General features: G+C 44.1%; 5 protein-coding genes across 5 annotated transcripts; 4 read left to right on the forward strand and 1 right to left on the reverse strand.

Annotated features, from left to right (window-relative positions):
* Window positions 1–241: 241 nt before the first annotated feature.
* On the forward strand, window positions 242–6047 carry MONOS_10845 (kinesin, unidentified; the record flags this gene model as incomplete). The annotated part of the gene is made up of 8 exons (XM_067863325.1): window positions 242–244; window positions 299–427; window positions 511–610; window positions 671–744; window positions 806–962; window positions 1086–1229; window positions 1436–1627; window positions 1802–6047. 8 exons carry the CDS (start codon window positions 242–244, stop codon window positions 5455–5457), a joined length of 4455 nt encoding a protein of 1484 aa, XP_067721538.1. The 3' UTR covers window positions 5458–6047.
* A 221-nt stretch (window positions 6048–6268) lies between these two features.
* Window positions 6269–6832, forward strand: MONOS_18089 (uncharacterized protein; the record flags this gene model as incomplete). Its single annotated transcript, XM_067871072.1, has 4 exons — window positions 6269–6304; window positions 6366–6428; window positions 6483–6550; window positions 6706–6832. 4 exons carry the CDS (start codon window positions 6269–6271, stop codon window positions 6830–6832), a joined length of 294 nt encoding a protein of 97 aa, XP_067721539.1.
* An 840-nt stretch (window positions 6833–7672) lies between these two features.
* On the forward strand, window positions 7673–18433 carry MONOS_10844 (uncharacterized protein; the record flags this gene model as incomplete). The annotated part of the gene is made up of 2 exons (XM_067863324.1): window positions 7673–8133; window positions 8215–18433. The coding sequence occupies 2 exons, from the start codon at window positions 7673–7675 to the stop codon at window positions 18431–18433; spliced, it is 10680 nt and encodes a 3559-aa protein (XP_067721540.1).
* A 1086-nt stretch (window positions 18434–19519) lies between these two features.
* Window positions 19520–20419, forward strand: MONOS_10843 (putative Protein tyrosine and serine/threonine kinase; the record flags this gene model as incomplete). Its single annotated transcript, XM_067863323.1, has 1 exon — window positions 19520–20419. One exon carries the CDS (start codon window positions 19520–19522, stop codon window positions 20105–20107), a length of 588 nt encoding a protein of 195 aa, XP_067721541.1. The 3' UTR covers window positions 20108–20419.
* Window positions 20420–21165: 746 nt separating this feature from the next.
* On the reverse strand, window positions 21166–22247 carry MONOS_10842 (putative ferritin). Its single transcript, XM_067863322.1, has 3 exons — window positions 22070–22247; window positions 21869–21995; window positions 21166–21718 (listed from the first exon to the last, which is right to left on the reverse strand). The coding sequence occupies exons 1-3, from the start codon at window positions 22221–22223 to the stop codon at window positions 21442–21444; spliced, it is 558 nt and encodes a 185-aa protein (XP_067721542.1). The 5' UTR covers window positions 22224–22247; the 3' UTR covers window positions 21166–21441.
* Window positions 22248–22262: the final 15 nt, after the last annotated feature.

Genomic DNA, 22262 nt, shown 5'->3' on the forward strand with positions numbered 1-22262 from the left:
TCAATTTTCAGCAATTCAATATATGCATTTTTGAATTGAAAAAGCTTAACAATCACTTTCATTCCATTCTCGCTGTAAATAAATGTTCTAAACGGTTCTGATAATAAATGACAATAATGAAAATTTAAATATTTTTGGTTCTGAAGTTTTTAAACGAAAATATTCAAAACCAAATCAATATTAAAAAATATTATTCAAAGATCGATAAGATAATTGGAAAAATTGGATTTTTCCGGCCAAGATGGTTTTCAAGCTTAAATTGTTTTGATTTCTTTTATAACATTCACTTCTATTTCAGTCAAAAAGCAACGAAGGTGGAAATGTGAAAGTTGTATGCCGTTTTCGACCTTTCAATCAAATGGAAATTTTATCCAATGCCCAAGAAAGCTGTGAACTTACAGACGATGAAAAAGGACTTACAATAAAAGTTAATAAATTTAATGCTTTTTGATTTCATTATATTTGCGATTATGCTTTTTTCTTTTTTTTTCTAAATTCTTCATTTATCAGACAGCAGATGGAAACAAATACTTTGAATTCGACCGAATTTTTCCGACATACACCTCTCAGGAAATTGTGTATGCCTTTGCAGCACAGCCAGTCATTTCAAGTTTGCCAATTTTTATTGATATTTTTTCAATATTTCTTTTCGCGTCATTCAACAATCAAGAAATTATGGATGGAATAAATGCAACAATACTTGCATATGGGCAAACTTCCTCTGGAAAAACATTTACTATGATGGTTTAATTCTTTTAGCGTTCAATTTTCCAACTTATTGCTTTGCTTATTTTTTTCTTTAAAGGGACCAGAAGAGCCAAATGAAATTTCAATAGGAATAATACCTAGATTAATCAAACAACTTTATCAGCAAATAGAAGCTCTCGGAAATGGCTTTGAAGTGAGCGTCAAAGTCAGCTATATTGAGATTTATCTGGAACGAGTCTATGATCTTCTCGACCGTTTGCCTTTAAATATTTGAGCTTATTTTTAACATTCTTATTGTTGTTGTGAATATTAAATTTCGTTTTTATGATCTTTTCGTTTTCTATTCGTGCAAAACTATCTCTCATTTTTTATTTTAGCGAATAAAGGAAGCCTTGATATCCATGAAAGCACAGAAAGAGGTATTTTTGTTGCGGGCGTTACCGAAGAAGGCTGCACAAGCGCGGAACAAGTGTTGGACATTTTGAGTCGAGGCGAAAGTGCTCGAAGAACTGCTGCTACACGTGTGTTGTTGCTCTCATTGTAATTTTTTTTTTCCCAACGAAATGGTTTTGTAATTATAATCTTTTTTTGGAAATTTTGATTCATTTTGCTCAATTTTTTTAAAATTTGACAAACTTCAAGCAATATTTTACACTTTATTCATGATTTCACTAAATTTTTCTTTCACTTCAAATTTTCATTGACTTTGTTATTCATTCTCTTTCAGAAATGAACGAACGTTCGTCTCGTTCACATTCCATGTGTCTTGTGACTGTCACACAACAGAACTTGGAATCAGGCCTTTTGCGAAGAGGCAGACTCTGCCTGGTTGATTTGGCTGGTTCAGAAAAGGTGCTCCAAACAGGAGCTGTGGGGCAGGCATTGGAAGAGGCAAAGAAAATTAACAAAAGCCTTTCAGGTTTGTGTATTTGAAGGGTAATGAAAAAGATAAATAGAAAAAACAGTTATTATCAATTCTATTTTTGTTCGTAATTTCTTTTTATTGTTTTTGGATTTTTCTTTCAATACGAACTCTAGAATCCATATTATTGTATCATTTCTATCGTTATATTCATTGCATTCAATTTCATAGCGCTTGGCAATGTGATCAATGCCCTCACCGACCCCAAAGTCACCCATGTTCCGTATCGAGACTCGAAACTCACTCGTCTGCTGCAGGAGACATTCGGCGGGAATTCGCAAACAGTTCTGATTGTCTGCTGCTCCATTTCGAGCACCAATACGGCAGAGACGCTGTCCACACTGTATTTTGGGCAGCGGGCGAAGGCAGTGAAGAACAAGGTGAGTGTGAACATGGACCTGACGCCGACAGAAATGAAGAGGATGTTGGAGAAGAAGACGAAGGAGATCTCGTCGCTGAAGAGGCTCGTGGCAATGCTGCGGGAAGAGCTCAAGCTGCACGGCATCGAAGTGGATGAGAATGGACAGAGGAAAGTGAAGGAAAAAGAAGGGAAAGAAGGGAAAGATGGATCTGCTTCTTCAAATCAAACAACTTCCTCTGGTTCTGAATCATCAGCTGATTCACCAAAAGGCAATGAAGATGAAGCTTCCGCAAGCAAGTCCAGTTCTTCATCGGGTTCATTGCTTTCATCCCAAAATGCATCCAACAATCAAAGTAAAGGAGAAGGAGAAGAAGAAGAAGAAGAAGAAGAAGAAAGTGACGTCCAATCACTCTATGATCTGTGCACGTCTTTGCAGGCGCGGTGTGAGCAGCTGGAGAAAGAGCAGGATGCGATGGAAGAAATGCGGCGAGAGATGGAGGAGATGCGTGTTGTGCGGGAGAGCCTGCTGGATGAGCTGGACAAAGCAGACGAAGCAGCCGAGGAGAGCGAAAAGATCCGCCTGGAGAACGAAGAGAGGAAGACAAGAGAGGCCGAGCTGCTGGCAAAGGTGGGGCAAATGGAGATTGTCGAGCGGTGGCTGGAGGAAGAGCTGAACGGTGCAGAGAAAATGGCTTCTTCAGATTCACCTGAGCTTTCGCTTGCTTCTGGAGAAAACAGGTTGATTCAGTCAATATTGAGTTCTCAGCAATCTTTTGCTGATTCTCATTCATCTGCGTCTTCTTCATTATCATCATCTTCTTCTTCTTCTCTCAGTCAGCAATCGCAAAAGGCTGGCACTGAAAATCCTTCTTCCTCTTCTTCGTCTCGTCTTTTCGAACTGCTCCAGAAATTCACTCGTCGCATTCGTTCTTCATCTTCTCCTTCGCCTTCTGTTTCGTCCTTTGCCACTCAAACAGAAGAAAGTGAGGTATTTCTGAATGCAGAATATGATCTTATTCTTGCCGAGCAGCTGCTTCAGACGTCGTATCTGCCATCCTTCCCACTTCAATCACCACATCCTTCTTCTCCTTCAGCCAAAGACAATTCCAACACACTTCTTCATTCATTCGACGCACAACCACATTCTCCTTCTGCTACTGGCTCATCCACACCTGCTCTTCCAATTCTGTCGCCCTCTGAAAACTCACCTAAGATGATCCCTTTGCCTTCCCCTGGAATTTCTCCTTCGTCTTCTCTCTCAATCATTCCACCTCTTCAGACATTTCACAATCCATCAGCATCTTCATCATCATCTTCTTCTTCTTCTTCTTCTTCTTCTTCTTCTTCTTCTTCTTCTTCTTCTTCTTCTTCTTCTTCTTCTTCCACTTCAGATACTCCACTCACTGTCACACCTCGCTCTTCTCTTTCTCTGTCTCTTTCTGCTTCTTCCTTCTCTTCTCTCCGCCGCCCACTCACACGCACAGCCTCTGGCCATCTGTCCCCATTCTTTTCGCTCACAGAAGGCTTGGGCAAAAGACTGCCTTCTGTTCATCAGCTGTCTCCTCTGTGCTCTTCGATCTCTTCTCCTCTCTCGCCTGGCTCATCAAACACTTCCATGCAATTTCCTTCTTCTTCGTCGTCCTCCTCATCATCTTATTCTTCTTTTTCTTATGCTGACATCACACTGAAAGATGCTTCAGCCAAGAATCCTATTGCTCAGTCACCTTCTCAATCACAATTCAATTCACTTCGCTCAGACAAAAACTTGACCATTCGCACCCCTTCACCTCTTCTTCGCCACAACCGCAGTGAGTCTCTCTCTCCCATCGCTTACTCGCACGCCACGTCTTTTCCTTCTGAATTAGCTGTTGGTTCAGCCAATGCAAAGACACACAACACAGAACAGCTGGAAAATACATACAGCATCGATGCCATGTTCTCTTCGCCTGCAGCACTTGTTGTCTCAAATGGTGATAACTTTGCAAACACAAACACAAACACAAACTGGATGGTTTCGCATCAGTGCAACTTGTCCACGTGTTCTTCTTCACCTTCTTCGGATCTCATTCTTTTGGATGATGATGTTCAGCCATCTGATCTCAGGCCGTCCTTCCGCTGTGCAAATTGCTATTCTCTCCCAAACGAAGAAGGAAGCGACTCATCAACAGCAGCTGCTCATCCGAAGAGCAACAGCTGCTCACCTGAATCCAACGAGACATGCAACACGTTCGAGACATCGCCTTCAATCACCCCTTCGCTCAGCACTGAAAGTGCTGGCGCAAATGAATCTTCTTTTGCTGCTTCTGCTGCTTCGAATCCAAAGCAGATTTCAAAGCCAACACCTCTGCTGAATTCAGCTGATGTGTGCAATCCATTCTTAATAATGGATAGCAACGATATGGATTCAGCTTCATCATCATCTTCTTCTTCTTCTTCCTCTTCTTCTTCTCAATCTCTTTTTGCTGAGTTTTTCTGCCATCGATGCAAAGCGCCCTTTTGCCGTGCGTGTTTTGAGTCACTCCATTCGCGTGGCTGCCTCAAGAGCCACACTTTTCTCGATCTGAACACAGCTTCGTTGCAGCAGCTGAACAAAATCAAGGCCTTTCTGACTGCTGCCCCGTCTTCGGCGATTGCTGTGCAGATTGGCGATGAGATGGATGCAGACATGGAGCAGGAGCTGGCTATCAGAGAAGCGTTTGGAGAGAAGGAAGAGAAAAATAGAGGGAAAAGAGACAGCGAATGGCAAAGCAATGGCGAGGGAGAAGAAGAATGCTCTTACCAAAATGAATTTAACGATGTGTTTGGAGAAGAAGCTGATGATTCTCTTGTAACAGTTAAGCAGCCATCTTCAACTATTTCAACACCTTTTTCTACCTCTCGCTTAATCAAAGGAAGCGAAGGCAGCATTTCAGGCAAGACAATTCCAAGTTTTAGCAACAATAACAGCAACAGCAACACGATAAAGGAGAAAAAAAGCGACCGAAAGAAAAAATGGGCGAAAGCAAAGGCAAATCTGCCATCAGCTTCATGGAACGAGGCGTTGCTTGTGTCAAATCAGCATACACAACAGTCAGAGCAGCATTCGATGCAACTTTGCGATTTTGAATCACAGAATGCACGATTGAAATGGACTGCAGACGAAGCTATTGACAATTTCTGTCGAACACAGAATTTCAGCAATGTTCAGAAGAGAAAAGAGGGAGATATTAGAGAAGGAGATACAAAAGAGGATGAATGCAAAAACAGGAGCAATGGAGCTACCTCCTGCAACGAGTTTTCTTTGCCTATTTCGAAAGAAACTTCGAATGATCAAAATATTCCCCAAACAACTTTGTATTCTCCTGCTCCATTTGATAATAAATCTTTGCGTTCTTCTGATTCCTCTGCAAGCGTTCATATGACCTCTTTTTTGTATCTCCTTTCAATTTTTCTTGTATTCATCCTCTCTGTTTTAATAAAGAGATGAATATGTTGTTCAATCTGTTTGTTCTTAGTAATTTATGTTTTCTGATCCTTTCAATGTTTCAAAAACCAATTTGTTTTTTCCCATTGTTAAGTTGAAATGTTTTTAACGCTTTATGTTTTTGTTCGTGGAGATTTATAAATTCGAATTCATGAAAAGTTCTTATTAAACGAGAAGTTCTTCAAGATTTTTTTTTCAATTCTCAACCTTTTTGCTTGTTTGATTTATTCTCTTTTGTTTAATTGAATATTCGAGTGAATTTGCACAAATGAAAATTTTGCAAGTCCTCGAGAATGTTGTTTTTCTAGCAGTTTTAATTCACCACATCATAACAACATTGAGTTTTTTTGACTTTTAAATTTTTATTTTCAATTATTTTTTTATGTTTAATTTTTGACAGTTCAATTTCGGATTTTGTGTTTGTTATTTGATTGCAAGTTGTTATAATTCGCGAAGTAATCTTGATATTTTATAAGCTTTCTTGCTCTTTCAACAAGACAGCAAAGATGTTATTAGAAAAGAATATAGGATGAATTATAATAAAAACGAAATTCAAAATTGAACAGAGAAAACTTTTTTGATGGAAAAGGAAAATTGAAATATGAATAATCCCTCATGCACATAATTATTCTTGGTTTTCAAAAAGAATTCTCAAAGTTCACCAACGTAATTTTTCGAAGTAATAAAAAATTGATATTTACAAAAAATTATAATGATATGTTTATGTTTTGGTATTTGATCTCAATTTTGAAAAGATTTCTTTATCGATTCCAAGGAAAGTCAGCAAATAAATATCGATAAAAAACCAGCGTGAATGAGTTTGAATATTAAAAAAGAAAGCTTGGAGAAGGTGAGGGCGTGTATTGTTTTGTGTTGCCTGCTGAAAAGGCGCATTTTAAAACAACATTTAGCGAGTCTTTGTGGATATGCCGCCTCTGGACAGCGCGGAGCAGACTGCACAAGAAAGAGTGAATGTATGCTGACCTTTTTCCCACAGAACTGTTTCTGTGCATTTTATGCCTTTGCAGGTTATTTTTCGGCCAGATGCAAAATATGAGCGGCACACGCAGGTGGACGAGCCGAAAATGGAAGACATGTCTGCCGCAACATTTTTGAATTGACTTTTTTTGAATGGTTGTCTATTGTCATGCAACGCCCAAATCATTTGAAAAAAAATTTTTTTTATGAAATTCACAAAATAATATTCACTGCACAACATGTGATGGGATCATTGGAATGAACTGCACACAGATCTCTGCCTAAGCTTTATGCAGCTTCTGGATGTCTTTCAGCAGCAAGCTTCTGTGCGGCAACTGCGCAGCTGGTTGGGGATGTTCCGTTTCACGAGATATTTCTGAGCTATCCAAGGGAAAGCTGAGCAAGACGTTTTGGCGCAGTGAGCGCCATTGTTTGAGAATCTCTGGCTCAAGAGTTTATGATAAATGAAGTTGCACAGGAAGTGGAAAGAAAGAGCGAAGCAAGTGGAATTCAAGAGAAAAAGATGTATTTTTTATCAATCATGAATTGCTGAACAGATGGAACTAGATTTTGGTAGAATCTGTTTGCTTGTTTGATTTGTTATCTTTTTTATTTGTTCTTTAAAATTATGTGCGAATGTATTTTTGCATTCATTTTTTCCTTTCTTTTGTGAAGTATTGATTTTAGGATTTGATGATTGCAAAGAAAAAGATGATAAACCATTGACGGAAAGGATTGCTACTGGAATGCATTTGCATGATATATTTCAACATGCTTTGGCTGATATCAAGCGAAAGACGGCTTTGAAGAAGGTGCAGCGGATGAGAGGAGACACATATGAATGGCGCTTCCTTTTTTTTTTCCACCATTGAACACAGCCGGATAATTGAAGAGAAAGAAGTATGTCTGATTTGATGATTGTTGTTGTTGATTGATAAGTTTGCATGTTGATAAGTGAATTTTCATTTTCGCTTTCATCTTCGTTTTTCAAAAGCTTGCAAAATTTCTCACAAAGCTCTCACATTTTTCAATGGTTATATTTTATTTGTTTTTCTTTTATAATTTGCATTTTTTCTTTTTCAATGTAATTTTTTTAAATTATTATTTGTGATTCAAGAGAAAATAAATCCATCTTTTGCTTCATTCACCATTTTTTGAATTAATTATTTTGATAAAAATATTACATGAAGATCACAGAAAGAAAAGAAAAAATTTGAATTCAAAAAGTGAACAAAAGGTGATGCGCCTTAGCTCAGGAAAGAATGCAAGAATGCTCTGTTTGCTGCTTCTGGTGGTAATAGCTGGATGCGAGGGGAAGGAGAGTGTATCAGAAAGAGCAGAAAATGAGAAAAAGGCCAGCATTGAAAGAAAGGGGTTTTGTTGTGCAAAATGGGTTGAAGGCGAAAAAGAAGAAATATCAAAGAGCCGCTTTGAGAAGGAGAGAAAGAAATTGGAAATGTGCGAAGGAAATGTGGCAGAAAAAGAGAAAAAAGAGTTTTTTGAAATTTCGAAAGAACAAAAGGCAAAGGTCAATAGAGAATTCAGTAAGGGAAATGAAGATATTTGTGCAATGAATGGTTTTTCAATATTTTTGGGAAAGGAGATGAATGGAAAAAGTCAGATTTGCGCATGCACATTTGTTGTGAATTCATCTGTTTCAATGAGCTATGTGCAGATTTGTGGAATGAAAGAGTTATTCTTGTTTGAAATTGAAGAAAAATCTGAGTTGGCGCTGTTGGATGCAGAAGTTGCAGTTTTATAGTCCGATGTTTCTCCATTTAGACTTTTTGGAGGAAGGGTGCTTTTGGTGAATATCAGCACGAGAGCAGGAAATGTTTGTGGGAAGATGCCATCTTTGTTTGATCGTCCAAGGAATGTGGAGCAAGAGGGATTTGATGGAGAAGTGAGTGTGGAAGATTGTTTGTTTGGCTCGTTGAGATTGGGAACTGGAGCTCCATTCCTTGTTGGGGGAACAGTGGGAACTTTGGAAGTGAGCCAGACGAGATTTGAAAATATCACCGGAGAGGGATGGCAGAAAGGCAGGCAAGGAGATTGGCATGGATGTGAAACAACAATGGGGAGTGTTGTTTTTGTGAATGTTGATGATGTGGTTGATGGAGCGATAACAGAATCAATAAATGAGCCTTCATCGTTTCTGTTGTCGTTCAACTGCTCTTTTGAGCATTGCATGCGGAAGTCAAACAAATATGCAGATTACAAGGGAGAAGATGGAAGGATTGTTGTTGGAGGATCTGCATCGTTTGAGGATGACACATTCACAGGATGCAGAGCGGACGAGGGGAAAGGAGGGGCGCTATTTGTCAAGTCATCTGAAGTGTCACTGAACGTGATGCGATGCAGTTTCACGAGCTGTTATGCATTGAGCAATGGTGGTGCTATTCATGCAGATCCAGTGAAAAGTGTGATTATCGTTGAATCGTTATTTCTTAATAACTCTGCAGAAAATGGAGGAGGAAGCTATTACGTTCATAATAATTATGATGGCTTATTGTTGACAGGCTGTATGTTCAAGGCAAATCAGGTTGGCAAAGATGGAAGAGGAAGTGCAATCAATTATAACGATTACACCACACGTCCATTTGGGGGATGCATTGGAGCAGACGATGGAAACGGAGCTCAAGCACAAATAATGGATTGTCAATTTGTGAATTGCACAAACAAAGGTTCATTTGGTGCACTGATGTCATGGTCTCATACAGCATATTATGCAATGAGAAGTTGTCAATTTGTGAAATGCACGAGTGAAAGAGAAGGCGGAGCAATTCGCCATCATATCGTTCAATGCCCTGGAAATCAAATGAATAAAAAAATGTTTTTCTTTATGCTTTTCCACGAATGCTCTTGCATCGATATTGAAAGTCCTTTTGGACATGATATGTGCATTCATCAAACGTATCCAGATGTAAATGTTACACCGGGTCCACTGAAGGAATGCTATTCCACAAACACAAACGAAAAACGATTTTATTGGTCTACTACAGGAAAATACGAAAGTGACTGGCTGCCAACGTCGAAAGTTCAGATTACAAGCTGTTTTGTTGCAACAAATGGGAATGATACGGAGCAATTGTGTGGATTGAAGGAAGAAGCAGGGTGCCGAACAATTAGGCATTCGTTTGGAAAGTGCATGACACAGTTTGAGGCGAAGATATATGTTGGAAGCGGAAAGCACTTGTCTGAGGAAGGAGAAATCGGAGTTGGTAGTCGATGTGTTTGTGTGTGCGGAGAGGGTGTGGATAAGACAGTTATCAGCACTGGGAAGATGACAAACGGAAGAAGCCTGTTTTGTGTGGGAAGTGGAAGCATGCGATTGAGATCGTTGGCGATTGAGCATTCGCATGCCAAGATGAGGATTGGAGTGGTATTGATCAATGGAGGAGGGAAAGTGGAGATGAGGCGGATGGAAGTGCGAGGATCTGAATGGAGTTCTGGAATGAGTGGATTTGAAGTGGGTCTGTTTGGAATAGAAGCTGGAGGTGGGGAGTTGGAGATGGAACACGTTGTGGTTTCTGGGGTGTTCATGGGAAATATTGGAGTTCTGGGGCAGGCGCGCGGGTCAAAGGTGAATTTGTCGAATGTGGAGTTTTTGAATGTTGTTCGGCTGGAGGGAGACGGGAGCGTGATGTCTCGAGTGTTGTGTTTTGAAGAAGAGCTTGAAATAACAAATGTGACGATGAGAAGGTGCCGATGTGAGAGCGGGGATGGAGGAGGGATAAGAGTGGAGATGGGAACAGGATCGAAAGTGAGAGTTGGGAAGGGGCTGGAAACGGTGTTTGAGGAGTGCAGAGCAAGCAAGGGAGGAAGTGGAGGAGGCCATGGAGGAGGAGTGATTCTGGAGCTGAAGGAAGGGGCAGAAGACTTTGTGCTGGAAAAAGTGAGGTTTTCAGGGTGCAGCGCGAGTGTAGGAGGGACGATGGTGTTTATAAAGGCACACAAGCTGAAGGAAGTGGTGAACCGAGAGCGACTGAAGTTCCAGGCTGACGAATGGAATCTGACCGATCTGTGTGGATTTGAAGGCAGCGACGAAGAGAATGTGATCCCGTTGGTTGTGTATCTTCGGGAGAAGCCTTTGGAATACTTTGTTGGGGGAACAAACAAAAAGGACTGGGAGATCTGTGGGTTTGTGGACATGCAGTGCATGAGTGTGGACTATGCGATTGAGACGCATGGGAGTGCGTCTGGGGTAACAGTTGTGGCGAGCCACGGTGCAGTGCTGAAGAAGGATGTTTTGGTGTCGAGGGGGACGGTTGTAGCGAAAGGACAGACATCGCAGCCTCGAGTGGAGATAGAAAGGAACGAGAATGGGGCGGCAGATGGGATGATCACGACGAGGGCAAAAGCATCGTTTGTGAATCTTCTGATGTCTATTCCAGGGAGTGTGGGAGCAGGGAGATGTCTGATGATGTGCGAAAGCGGGAGTCTGGAAGTGCAGCAGTGCAAGTTTGAAGGAAGAGAAGGGCCGAACATTGGGTATGTTCTGGTGATGTGCAGTGGAGGTAGTGTGAATGTGAAGCAGCTTCGGATTGATGGGCTGAGTTTTGAGGGGAGGTGTGTGATAGGGGTGGAAGGTGCAGGAGGAGGGGTGATGTGCCAGGGGAACATCACAGGAGGAAGAGTGGCATGCGCTGGTGGAATGGTGTGGCATGGATCGAGTGGGGAGTTTCTGGTGGAGCAGACTGTGTTTGAGGGAGTGGAGGTTGAGGATGGTGGAATATTGGTTGGGGAGGGAGGGAGGAGGCTGGAGGTCAGAGAGTGCACATTCAGTGGGATAGGGAGCAAAGGAGGAGATGGGAGTGGGATAAGGTGTGTGATTGGAGAAGGGGAAGAGGGAAGAGTTTGGAACAACAGTTTCATTGGGTGCATTGCAAGGAATGGATGTGGAGGTGGGGCGTCTGTGGAGATTAGTGGAGGAGGGGTGTTTGAGATGGGAAGGAGTGAGAGCGAAACAACGATTGAAAAGTGTGAGAGCAAGAGAGGGGAAGGTGCAGATGGGGAGAGTGGGGTTGGTGGGTTTGGAGGAGGTTTGTTTGTGAAGTGTGTGGGGGATGGTGGATATGGGTACGAGGTGAGAGATGTTGTGTTTGGGGAGGAAGCAGCAGCAAACAAGGCAGAATGCGGGGGAGACAATATATTTGTATGGGGAGAGGATCTTATGAAGGCCGTTGGAGGAGGGCAGCTTGTGAATGTGGTGAAGACAGATCGAGGAAGAGACCATGAAGCGATGGGGTTTGAAGGGGAAGAGGAGAGATATGTGATTCCACTTTTATTTTATTTTGCCAGTGTTGAAGGTGTGGCAGGGTTTGTTGGAGGAGAGAATGCACGAGATTTCAGTGTGTGTGGGTTTGAAGGGTATGGGTGCAGGACGATCGAGAAGCTTGTGTCATTGCGATTCAAAGAGGGGAGGAAGCAGATTATTGTGGAGGAAGGGTTTCTGTGGGAAGAGGAAGTGGAGATGAGCGGAGAGAAATGGGATGTGCGGTGTGTCAGAAAAGGAACGCAGGTGGTAGTGGTTGCTGGAGATGGAAACAGAGAAAAAGGAATTGTGAAGACGAGCACAGAGACACAGATAACGAACTGCACAATGTGTGTGCCAGGATCTCTTGGCAGGGCAGGGTGTTTGATCGAAAGTGTTGGAGGGGGTTTGGGGATGAAATGGTGTGGAATTCGGTTTGTGTCAGAAAGTGCAGGGTATGTGGTGTTGTATCAGCTGGTGAATGTTGAAGGAGGAAAAGTGTGTCTGGAGGAGTTTGTGATTGAGGGGAGCGGAGAAGTGGAGTTTGGTGTTGTGCCGTTTGCTGTTGAGGAGGCGAGGAAGATGGTTGTGAACAACAGTGTGTTTGGGAGAGTTGTGCACAGTGGCAGTGATGGAGGATGCTTAGAAGTGTTGAGCAGGGGCAATGAGAGGGAGGAAGTGTGTGTGGAAAATAGCACATTTGAGAGTGGATGCGAAGGAGAAGGAGGAGTTCGAGGAGGAGGGATGATGGTCTGTGAAGGTTCGTGTGCAAGTGTGCTGATGAAGAAAGCAAAGTTTCTGTGGTGCAATGTGCCAGATGGAGAAGGAGAAAGGGAAAGAGGACTTGGAGGAGGAATGTTCATATTGTGTTGCGAGGAGACATGTGATTTTGTGTTGGAGGGAGTGGAGTTCAGTGGATGCAAAGGATGGATGGGGAGAAATGTGTTTGTTGATGGGAAGGATCTGAGGGAAATTGTGAAGAAGGAGAGGTTTGCTTTTGAGAGAGAAGGAATGGAGCTGAGAGATCTGATGGGGTATGAGAGAATGACAACGGATGAAAGATTTGGGATTCCGCTTGAGGCGTATCTGGATGAATTTGTGGGGAGTGGGTATGTTGGAGGAGCAGAGGATTTTGGGTTTGATCATTCAGGGTGTGGAGTTGTGTACGCACCATGCGAGACGATTGGAGGAGTGGTGAAGATTCGATTTGCTGGATCAAGCGTGGAAACTGCAGAGATAATTGTCATGGGATCTTTCGAGCTGAAAAACCATGAATCGGTGGGATTGCAGAGGGTGAGCTTGAAAGAGGTTGAGACGGAAAGATTAACAAATGTGGTGGTGAGTGGAGAAGGAGAAGGGGAAGGAGAAGGAGAAGGGCTTGTGGAAACAACGGTGAATGTGGTGATGGCGAATTTGTCGTTTTCGATTCCATCGAGATTCATAAAAGTGAAAAGGGGTTGCCTGTTTGCCTGCAAAGGAGAAGTGTTGGAGATGAAGAGGTGCAGTGTGCAGCAAAGAATGCCCACAGAAAAAGTTGAGTTTTGTGTGTTGAAGGCGATTGGGGGAAAGGTGGAGGTTCGGGGGATGAGGATGGAGAAGATGAGTTTTGGAGGAGTGGAAGTGTTTGAGGTGAGGAGAGGGGAAGGAGTGTTTTTGGAGTTGGAAATGGAGGATATGAGGAGCGAAGCAGAATGTGGACTGATTTTGGCGAGTGTGGATTCGGTGCTGATGATGGAAAACAGTTCAGTGGATGAGATCGTGGTGGATGGTGGGTGTGTGTTGGAGTTTGATTCTGGGGCAGAGGTGACAGTTCGGAACAGCAGCTTGACGAATGTGACTCGGAGGAGTGGGGATGGAGGGGTGTTTGCAGGGAGGGTCGGGGAGGAGAAAAAAGTGGAGGTGAAGAACTGCACAGTGATGGAAGGGAAGTGTGTGGGGAATCCGTCAAATGGAGGAGGTGTGATGGTGAGTGTGGGAAGGAAGGGGAAGTTTGTGTTTGACTTGAACAGAGTGGAGAAGTGTGCAGTGGTGGGAAATAAGGGATATGGAGGAGGGGTGTTTGTGAAGTTTGAGGATGTGGAGGCGGGATACTCGATGAAGGGGGATGTGTTCAAAGAGAATGCTGCAGCAAAGGGGATTGATGTGTTTGTTGTGAGCGGTGCCCCGGATGTGATGCTGCGGGAGGATCTGTGGATGGGGTCAGTGGATGAAGAGAGCACTCCAGAGGAGAATGTGTGGGTGGTGGATTCGTTGACAGACACAGTGATTGATCTGTCGGTGAAGAAGTATCTGTTCCCGTCTGAGGGGATGATTGTGTTTATTGAGGCAGGGAGGAGCACAATGGCAGACACCTGTGGAAGCGAGGTGTCACCGTGTGACAAGTTTGCAGATGGGTTTGGGCACATGGGAAACGACAAAACAACGATCCAGATCAACAACGAAAACAGCATTGAGAGCGAGATCAACCGAAAAGGGATATCGCTGGCTGTTCGGGGGAGAAGTGGGGAGAGTCTTTTGGAATTTGTGGAATGGGGGTGCTTTGTTCAAGATGAGGGAGATGGACAAACAACACTGTCATTGAACAGATTGAGGTTCAAGCTGCCAAGGGTTGGAGGAGAAGGAAACAGCGGGTCATTGCGAGTGAGTGTTGGGATGATGATGGTTATGAACTGCAAGTTTGGGGCAGGAGGTGGAGAAAAGGAGGAGACGGGAATGAGGATTGTGGAGGAGATTGGAGGAGAAGTGCGAATGGAGCAGGTTGTTGTGGAAGGGATGATATTCTCAGGGGAAGGAGGGATTGGGGCTGTGAAAGGCGGAGTGTTTCACATGAACAACACGAACATATCGAAGATTGTTGGAAAGGGGAGGAGTCTGATTGAAGGGGAAGAAGGGATTGAGTTTGGGATGTGGAGAGGGAATATTGTGGATGTGGATGTGGAGCGAGGAGGGGTGATGGAGATGAAGAAGGCGCAGCGTGTTGAGATTGAGGAAGGGAATGTGTTTAATGGGTGCAGATCGGTGTTTGGGGATGGAGGAGGGATGAAATGGGAGGTGGATGAGGGGGGAAGTTTTGAGTTTGTGAATGGAGAGGTGGAGCAGTGTAGTGTGAATGGTGAGAGTGGGAGAGGGGGAGGGGTTTTTGTGTATGTGGACAACAGGACGAGTGGGATGATCCGTTTTGAGGGGATTGCGTTTCTGCAGAACTCGGGAGCATATGGGAGAGATATGTTTTTGGATTGCAGGGACTTGAACGAAACTGTGACTGCAGAGAGATTTGGGCTGCATGTGACGAACGAAGAAGGAAGAGAAATAGTGGATATGCAGGGAGTGGACAGAGTGAGATTTGTGGAGAGGCATGTGGACTTGTGTGTGTTTCTTGTGGAGTGGAAGTGGAGGGAGGTGCATGTGAGCGAGGAAGGGTGTGATATGGTGGGGTGTGGGAATGGGAGTTTGCCATGCAAGAGTTTGTGGAGAGGATTGAATAACGTTGATCGGGATGGGAGTGAAGGCGGGAGAATCAAGATCAAAGGAAGAGCCAAAGTGGGAGACTGGGAGGATGTTTCAGGGATTGTTGTTGAATCAGGTGTTGAAGGAGAAGTGTGTGTTGTGGAGGTTGGGATGGAAGTGGAAGGAGGAGATGGGAAATGGGTGTTTGAGAACAGGAAGATAGCAGGGTTTGAGCGAGTGGAGTTTTGTCTTCCTGATGTGTTGGAAAGGGGGCAAGAAGCTGTGATGTATTCTGAAAGTGAGAGTGGAGTATTGAGCATTCACGAATGTCTGTTTGTGCTTGGGGATTTGGATGGTGTGGGATATGGAGTGCTGAAGACGAAGGGTGGGAGTGTTCATATGGTTTCGTGCACGATTGAGAGTGGGAGGTTTTCAGTGTGCCCGTTTTATATCTGTTCGTGTGGGGTGTTTGAAGAGTGCAGAATCGTGGGGATGAAGAGGCGAGATGGGAAGGAAGGGGGAGGATTGAAGGCGACGTTGGCAGATGCACAAATACTGATGCTGAACAGAACAGATGGATGGGAGTGTGAGTGCTCTGCGACGAGTGGGCGTGGTGGGTTTCTGTTTGTGGACAGTCTTTCATCGGTGGCAGAGCAGCCATTTCAGCTGAAGGATGTGAGCTTGAAGGGGAATCAGGCATACAGAGGAAAGAGTGTGTTTGTGGTTGGAGGAGATCTGAACAAGTGTGTGACAGGAGATTCGTTTGCATTTGACTTGTCAGGGTTGATGGGGAGCGAGAATGAGTTTGTGGGAAAGGAAGGGAGAGAAGAGGGGGCAGATGAGAGGGATCTGCTGCGATATGTAGTGGGATACAGCTCGAAGAAGATTTTTGTTTGTGGGAGTGGAGAAGATGTGAAGAGGTGTGGGAGCGAGGATGATCCGTGCTTTTCGATGCGGAAAGTGATGGGGCAGCTTGAGAACACAAGAGAGATGAAAGAGGTGGTTGTGATGGAGCTTGGGAGAGTGGAGGATGAATGGGACTTGGCGAATGTGACATGGAGGGGAGGTGGAAGGGAAGATGAAGAGGAAAGCAAAGATATGCTGACGTTTTGCGGGAAGAGCGAAGGAGTCGAGGAGTGGTTTGTGAGATGCGAGGAGTCATTTTGTGTGAAGAATCTGAAGATTGTGATTGGTGAATCTGTTGGGGAAGAGAAGAAAGAGGTTGTGAGCGGGAGAGGAAAGGCAGTTGAATTTGAGGGATGCAGAGTGGTGAGCGAAGTGCCTGAAAATGGGAGGATCCTGTCTTTTGTGGTTGTGAGGGCAGGAAGCTTGATGATGAAGAAGGTGACATTTGAGAGAATGAAGATGAGAGGGTCCGGGATTGTGGCATTTGAAGGTGTGAGCTGCTTGCTGGAGAAAGTGAAGATGGAGTTTGAGACGCATTTTGGAGGAAGTGGGATTGCTGTTGAAGGAGGGAGCAACGGGGCTGAGGAGCATGAGGCAACAAGTGTGGTGATGAACGGAACAGAGTTTGTGATGGTTGAGCGAGAGGATGATGGGCCGAGTGTGATGGAGAGTGTGTGCACCGGAGGTGTGAAAGTGGTGGTGAATGGAAGTGTGTTTGAATCATGCAAGGCGAGAGGGAGCAGCAAAGGGGGAGGGATGCTGCTGAAGCTGAATGATGGAGGGGATATTCTGGTGAAGGATGGGAGGATTATGGAGTGCGAGTGCAGCGAGGCAGTTGGGAGAGGCGGAGGAGTGTATTTGTGGAGTGAGCTTCGGGGAGATCTGGGCTTTGTGTTTGAGGGGGTGAAGTTGAGTGGAAACAAGGCGCATGTTGGGAGGGATGTGTTTATTGAGTGTGTGAACATCAGCAGGCAGATAAACGAAAGCCAGTTCAAGATGGATCTGCGGGCAGAGGTGTATATCCGGGGGAACGGGATATATGGGATTGACGAGGTGGAAGAGGAGCCGGTGGACTTGATTGAGCTGATAACGGTGTATCAGTCGTCGACGATTGTTGTGTCGAATGTGTTTGGGAAAGGGGGAGGGAACTGGCGGAAGTGCGGGACTGTGGAGCAGCCGTGCTTGTCGGTGGGGTATGGGCTTGAGCATGTTGTGGCAGGGTTCAACTCGATGGTGGCAGTGGATGGAGAGAGCGAGATCGAGAAAGAGATTGAGATTGGGGATGTTGTGATGCGGCCGAAGAGCTGGGAGAAGGCGAAGATCACGATTGGTGAGTCTCTTGTGTGCACGCGAGAAGGGGTGATAGAGGTTGGTGGGAAAGTGGTTGTGGAGCTTGTGAGCTTTATGTTTGGGGAGGTGTTTCCCACAGCACACAAAGTGGTGTTTGACGTGGATCAGGAGTTGATTTCGTTCTCTGAAGTGAGTTTTGGGTCGTTGGAGCCAGAGGCATACGAGTCGGCTGTTCCTGTTCTTGTGAAGTGCACAGGAGGGCAAGTTATGATGAGAAATTGCAAAGTGGAGCATGTTAGTGTTGAGTGGCTGATGTGTTTTGGAGGAGCTGTGTCGGTGCGCGAGATGGAGATCAAGAGCATTTGTTGCAAATATGGAGGGATTATTGTGAGGGATTGTGAAGGGTTGTTTGGAGATGTGGAGGTGGAAAACATTAGGATGGATGGAGGATCGTTTTGTGAGATTGAGAACAGGGATGGAGGGAGAGAGATGAAGGTATGTCACTCAAAACTCCTGAATGTGACAAGCGGATGTGAGAAGGCAGCAGGGATTAGGTGCAGCAATTCACGTGAAGCAACGAGTTTGTCGAACTGCACATTGGTGGGATGCCAGAGCTTGGCAGGAAAAGGAAATGTGATTCAGGTTTGGATGAGTGAGGGAGTTTTTGTGGATGTGTGCAAAATTAATTTTGGAACTGCAGATGAAGGGCTAAAAACAAACATTATTGAGAGAGAGAAGATTTGTTGGTGGAACGGTTCAGCTGTTGATTTAACTGAGAGCAAGGTGAAAGTTGAAGATACAACGATTGCCGGCTCATCGAATGGAGGAATGACAGTGAGTGGAGGATCTGTGTCGATTGAGAAAGGAGAGTTTTTGAATAACAATCCCTCAATTGAAGGATATCCATCACTGAGAAGAAACATCATCTGCTCAGATTCAGGAACATTGAATGTGATGAGTTTGAAAGGAGGGGATGGATGGAAGGATAATACATCACTTTGGATGTTGAATGATGGATGCAGTTTTGAAGGAATTGCTTCCGAAAGGGATTCATCATTCTTCATTCCTGTGTTGGAAAGCGTTGAAGCAAGGGAGAAAGGATAAGAAATGGAGGCGGTGTTCAAAGGGAAGCTTCTGCTTCCATGCAATCTGTCATTCATGGTTGTGAAGCAAATTGGAGAAGAAAAACAAATTGAAAAATATGGATTTGGTGAAAGTGGATTTATATCGGAGACTGCAGCAGAAGGGAGGATGCCAAAGGAAAGGATAAGAGAGGTGGAAGATGAAGCAGAAGTGAGAGTGAGCATCCTGTTTGGGGATTCGAATAAGCCATCGACCACTGATTCTTTCATTGTGAAGAACAAAAGCGAAACTCAAGTGAAAGGAAATGGAAAAATCGTTGAAGGAGGAAAAGAAGGAAAATCATTTTGGCCAATAATTGTTGTTGTTTTGGCTATTGTTCTTTTTATTGTTCTTATTGCATCTATTGTTCTTGTTGTTCGATGGAGAAAACAAAAGAGAAGAACTGAAGAACTGGAAGAGATTGTGAACGATAACATCAGAAAAGATCCGAAGGCATTTGAGATGGTGACAATGGAAATGTCTCCAGAGGGGCAGTGGCGAAGAGCAGAGAGGGAGGCGGAGAAGAAGAATGAAGAGAGGATAAAGAAGAGGGCGAATGAGAAAAGCTTGGGTCATTCAGAATCATCGGAGCATCTTCTATCTGAGAGCGGCTCCACTGAATACATCCTTGGAAGGGATTCAGACAAGATTCCTGAATGGATGCTGGAAAAAGTTGAGGAAAAAGAAGATATTTCGAGAAAACGAACTCCCTCACCATCCATTTCATCCACTTCAACAACGGACACTTCAGACTCAGATTCAACTTTTGTTCGTGGGGAGGATTTGTGTCCAACCACCTCGTCGATGTCGAATCTGGTGGATGCAATGGCATGTTCATCGCCTCACGAGAAGCTGATTGTGGATTTGAGAGATTCGCTGTTCATGCTGCTTCATGGAAGGAATGAGAAGAAGGAGATGGCAATAGGAACTCTTGAAGAGAGGGAGATAACAGCTGCTCAGATCCTGTTCTGGGTGGCCAATCTTGCCCTCCACTCATTTGAAGAATGTGAAGTTCCACTTCAGTCACTGACAAATCTGAGCCCTCACATTGTTTTGTTCTCAGAACATATGGTGATCTGTGTTGCCCTCCACTCGGACTGCTCTTCTTCAGATTCAGACTCATCATCCATCTCTTCATCAACGATTGTGACGTCTGCAAGTGACGATGACAGTGACTCCCTTCCTTCCTCAGCGTTTGAGGATGAGGATGATTTCAAAAAGGAGTGTTTGAGGTGGAAGGCTCCAGAGCTGCTGATGAACAGGAAGATAGGAGCAACAAAGAAGTCAGTTGTGTTTTCGATTGGGATGATGCTGTGGGAGTGCCTGACGCTGAAGGTCCCGTTTGGGGAATACGAGGCAGAGACAGCAGGGAAGAAGATTGTGAATGGGGAAAGGCCTGCGTTGGAAAAGCTGCCAGCGGAGTTGCAGAGATATGTGGAGGCATGCTGGAGCGGGGAGAGGAAAAGCCGGCCGACGCTGGTGGAAGTGAAGCGAGCGCTGTTTGGAAGATTCCCGAAGGATGGAGCGATGTTCACAGTGTCGGATGCAATCGCATATCTGGTTCCATCGAGGAATGATGGGCAGAGCAGCATGGAGAACGACAGCAAGGAGACGGTTGCAACAATCAATGAAGTTCAAAACATTGGCACGAAATAAAAGGTTGAAAATAAAAAAAGATCACACGAAATAAAAAACTTGTAATGTTATCATTTGTGAAAATGAATTCCACTTCACTTGCAAGAAGCAAAGCTGGAAATAAGAAGGAAACGTTGCAAATATCTCAGCTCCCACAAGAAGTTCGTTCATTGATGCATTTTGTGCAGAATGCCGAATTGTCGAGAATGGAGGCATCGACTTGCACCTGATGTGTTGTCTTTTGTATCTCTGATCATTCATTTTTCTTTTGAAAAGTGTTTTGGCTTGTTGAATTATCATCAACTTGATGACTGGAAGTTTTCCATTCGTTTGAGTTGTTGTTCAGAAGTTTTCTTTTCTGTTTTTTCAAATGGTCACTGTTTTTGATTTTTGAGATGTATTGCGACAAAGAAATCAACGAATATTGGAAATGAAAAGAAATGTTTTTGTGTATGTGTGCATTGTCGAATGTTTTTGAGAACAAGGAAGATGAACGAGGCATTTCCAATGACTGGGCCTAGCTCGGTCATTCTTGAAAAACAAATTGGAATGGTGCTTGCAACAAAAAGAATACTCACAAAAAAATGAATCCAAAAAGAGATTCGAGGAAAAAACTGCTGTTGATTTTGCTTCAATTATTCATTGGCTCATTCAAAGTGGAGTGTTGTGAGCATTTTGAAATGCATTATTTTGAATTCATAAATATATTTTTCTTCATCAAAAGAAAGGTGTTTGTTTATTCTTTTGAAGAAATAATTCTTCAACACGCACAAATTGCAGAGAATAACTGATTTTTTGAGCAGTTATTCAAAAAAAAAATTGATTTATGATCTTGAGCATTGGTTGGAGCATTCGCTTTCACAAAAACGTTCATTAATGCCAAAATCTTTGGAAAATAATTTTCTCGTGATAAATCTTTCTGGCAACATCAATTCTCACCCAAAACTGGAGCAAAAACATATCGCTCCAATCAGAACAAACAACGGCAAAGAGCATCCAGAATCGAGAATCAATGCTTTGCCAACAGAAAATTCAGAGCAGCTGAGCAAGCAGCCATTCTGTGCTTTGAAAAAATAATCAATCTGCTGATGCTGTGTTCATGTTGATGATATTATTCAAAACCTTGCATCAGCAACAAATAGTCAACACATAAAAAATCCATTCAAAAAAATAAATAAATAAATAAAAAGACCAATAATAATCGTGGGAAAAAACTTCAAGCAACTTCAGTGATGCTGATAAATAAATCCAAGCGCAGCACTCGCACAGCACCGCGGAAGCAGGTCAACTCCGGTTCCTTGTGGCCTGCTGCAGCCTCAGCAAAGGCAGCCGCCCAGCCCCCGACGAAAGCCCTTTTAGCACTTCTCTTGCCGCAGAAGCGCAATCTCCCCGTCCAGCTGCTCCAGCGTCTTCTCCTTTTTCTCCACCGCCTCAAACATCCCAATCACGTCTGCAACGCTCTTCTCTTCCTCCACCTGCTCCTCTTCAAACCACTTGATCAGCTCCGGCATCTTCAGCCCCGGATGCTCTTTGTCGAACGGCAGGATCTTTTCCCCCAGCTCGTGGATCAGGCTCGTCACATACTCCTCGTGGTGCAGCGACTGCTTGAAAACCTCGACCGGGCTGTCCCACCTGCAGCCCCAGCCCCCACAAAAACGAAAAAAATAAATAAATAATTAAAGAGTGGAAGAAAATATATGTTATTGGTTGATTGGTCGGTCAAAATAAAAAAAAAAATGATGATGATGAAAAATAAAAACGGCCATTAAACGTTGCACACACCACTGGACCTCCGGAGCAGGGATCGGAAGAAGATTCACTTTCTGGCCTTTGGTGGTGAGCCACTCCATGAACTTGAACGCATGCTCCTGCTCCTCCCGCGCCTGCTTGTACATCCACCGCGCCATCCCTGCAGCCCCAAACAAACCCCAAAAATCCACAGCCCCCGCACTCAAACACAAAAGAAACACAAAGCAAAAATACCTGGAAGCCCTTTTGCCTGGAAGCACGCCCCCATCGAGTTGTACAAGTACTGCGAGTAGAGCTCCTTGCTGATCTGGAAGCAGATGGCCTCCACCACGGCTGGCGGCACAGGCGCAGGCGTGGGCTTCGCAAACTGCTTGAAAAGATATGGCATTTCTCTTTTTCGATTTTTCCTTATGGGGCGTCGAATTAT

This window comes from Monocercomonoides exilis (assembly GCF_001643675.1).
Source record: "Monocercomonoides exilis strain PA203 chromosome Unknown scaffold46-794033, whole genome shotgun sequence".
NCBI lineage: Eukaryota > Preaxostyla > Oxymonadida > Polymastigidae > Monocercomonoides > Monocercomonoides exilis.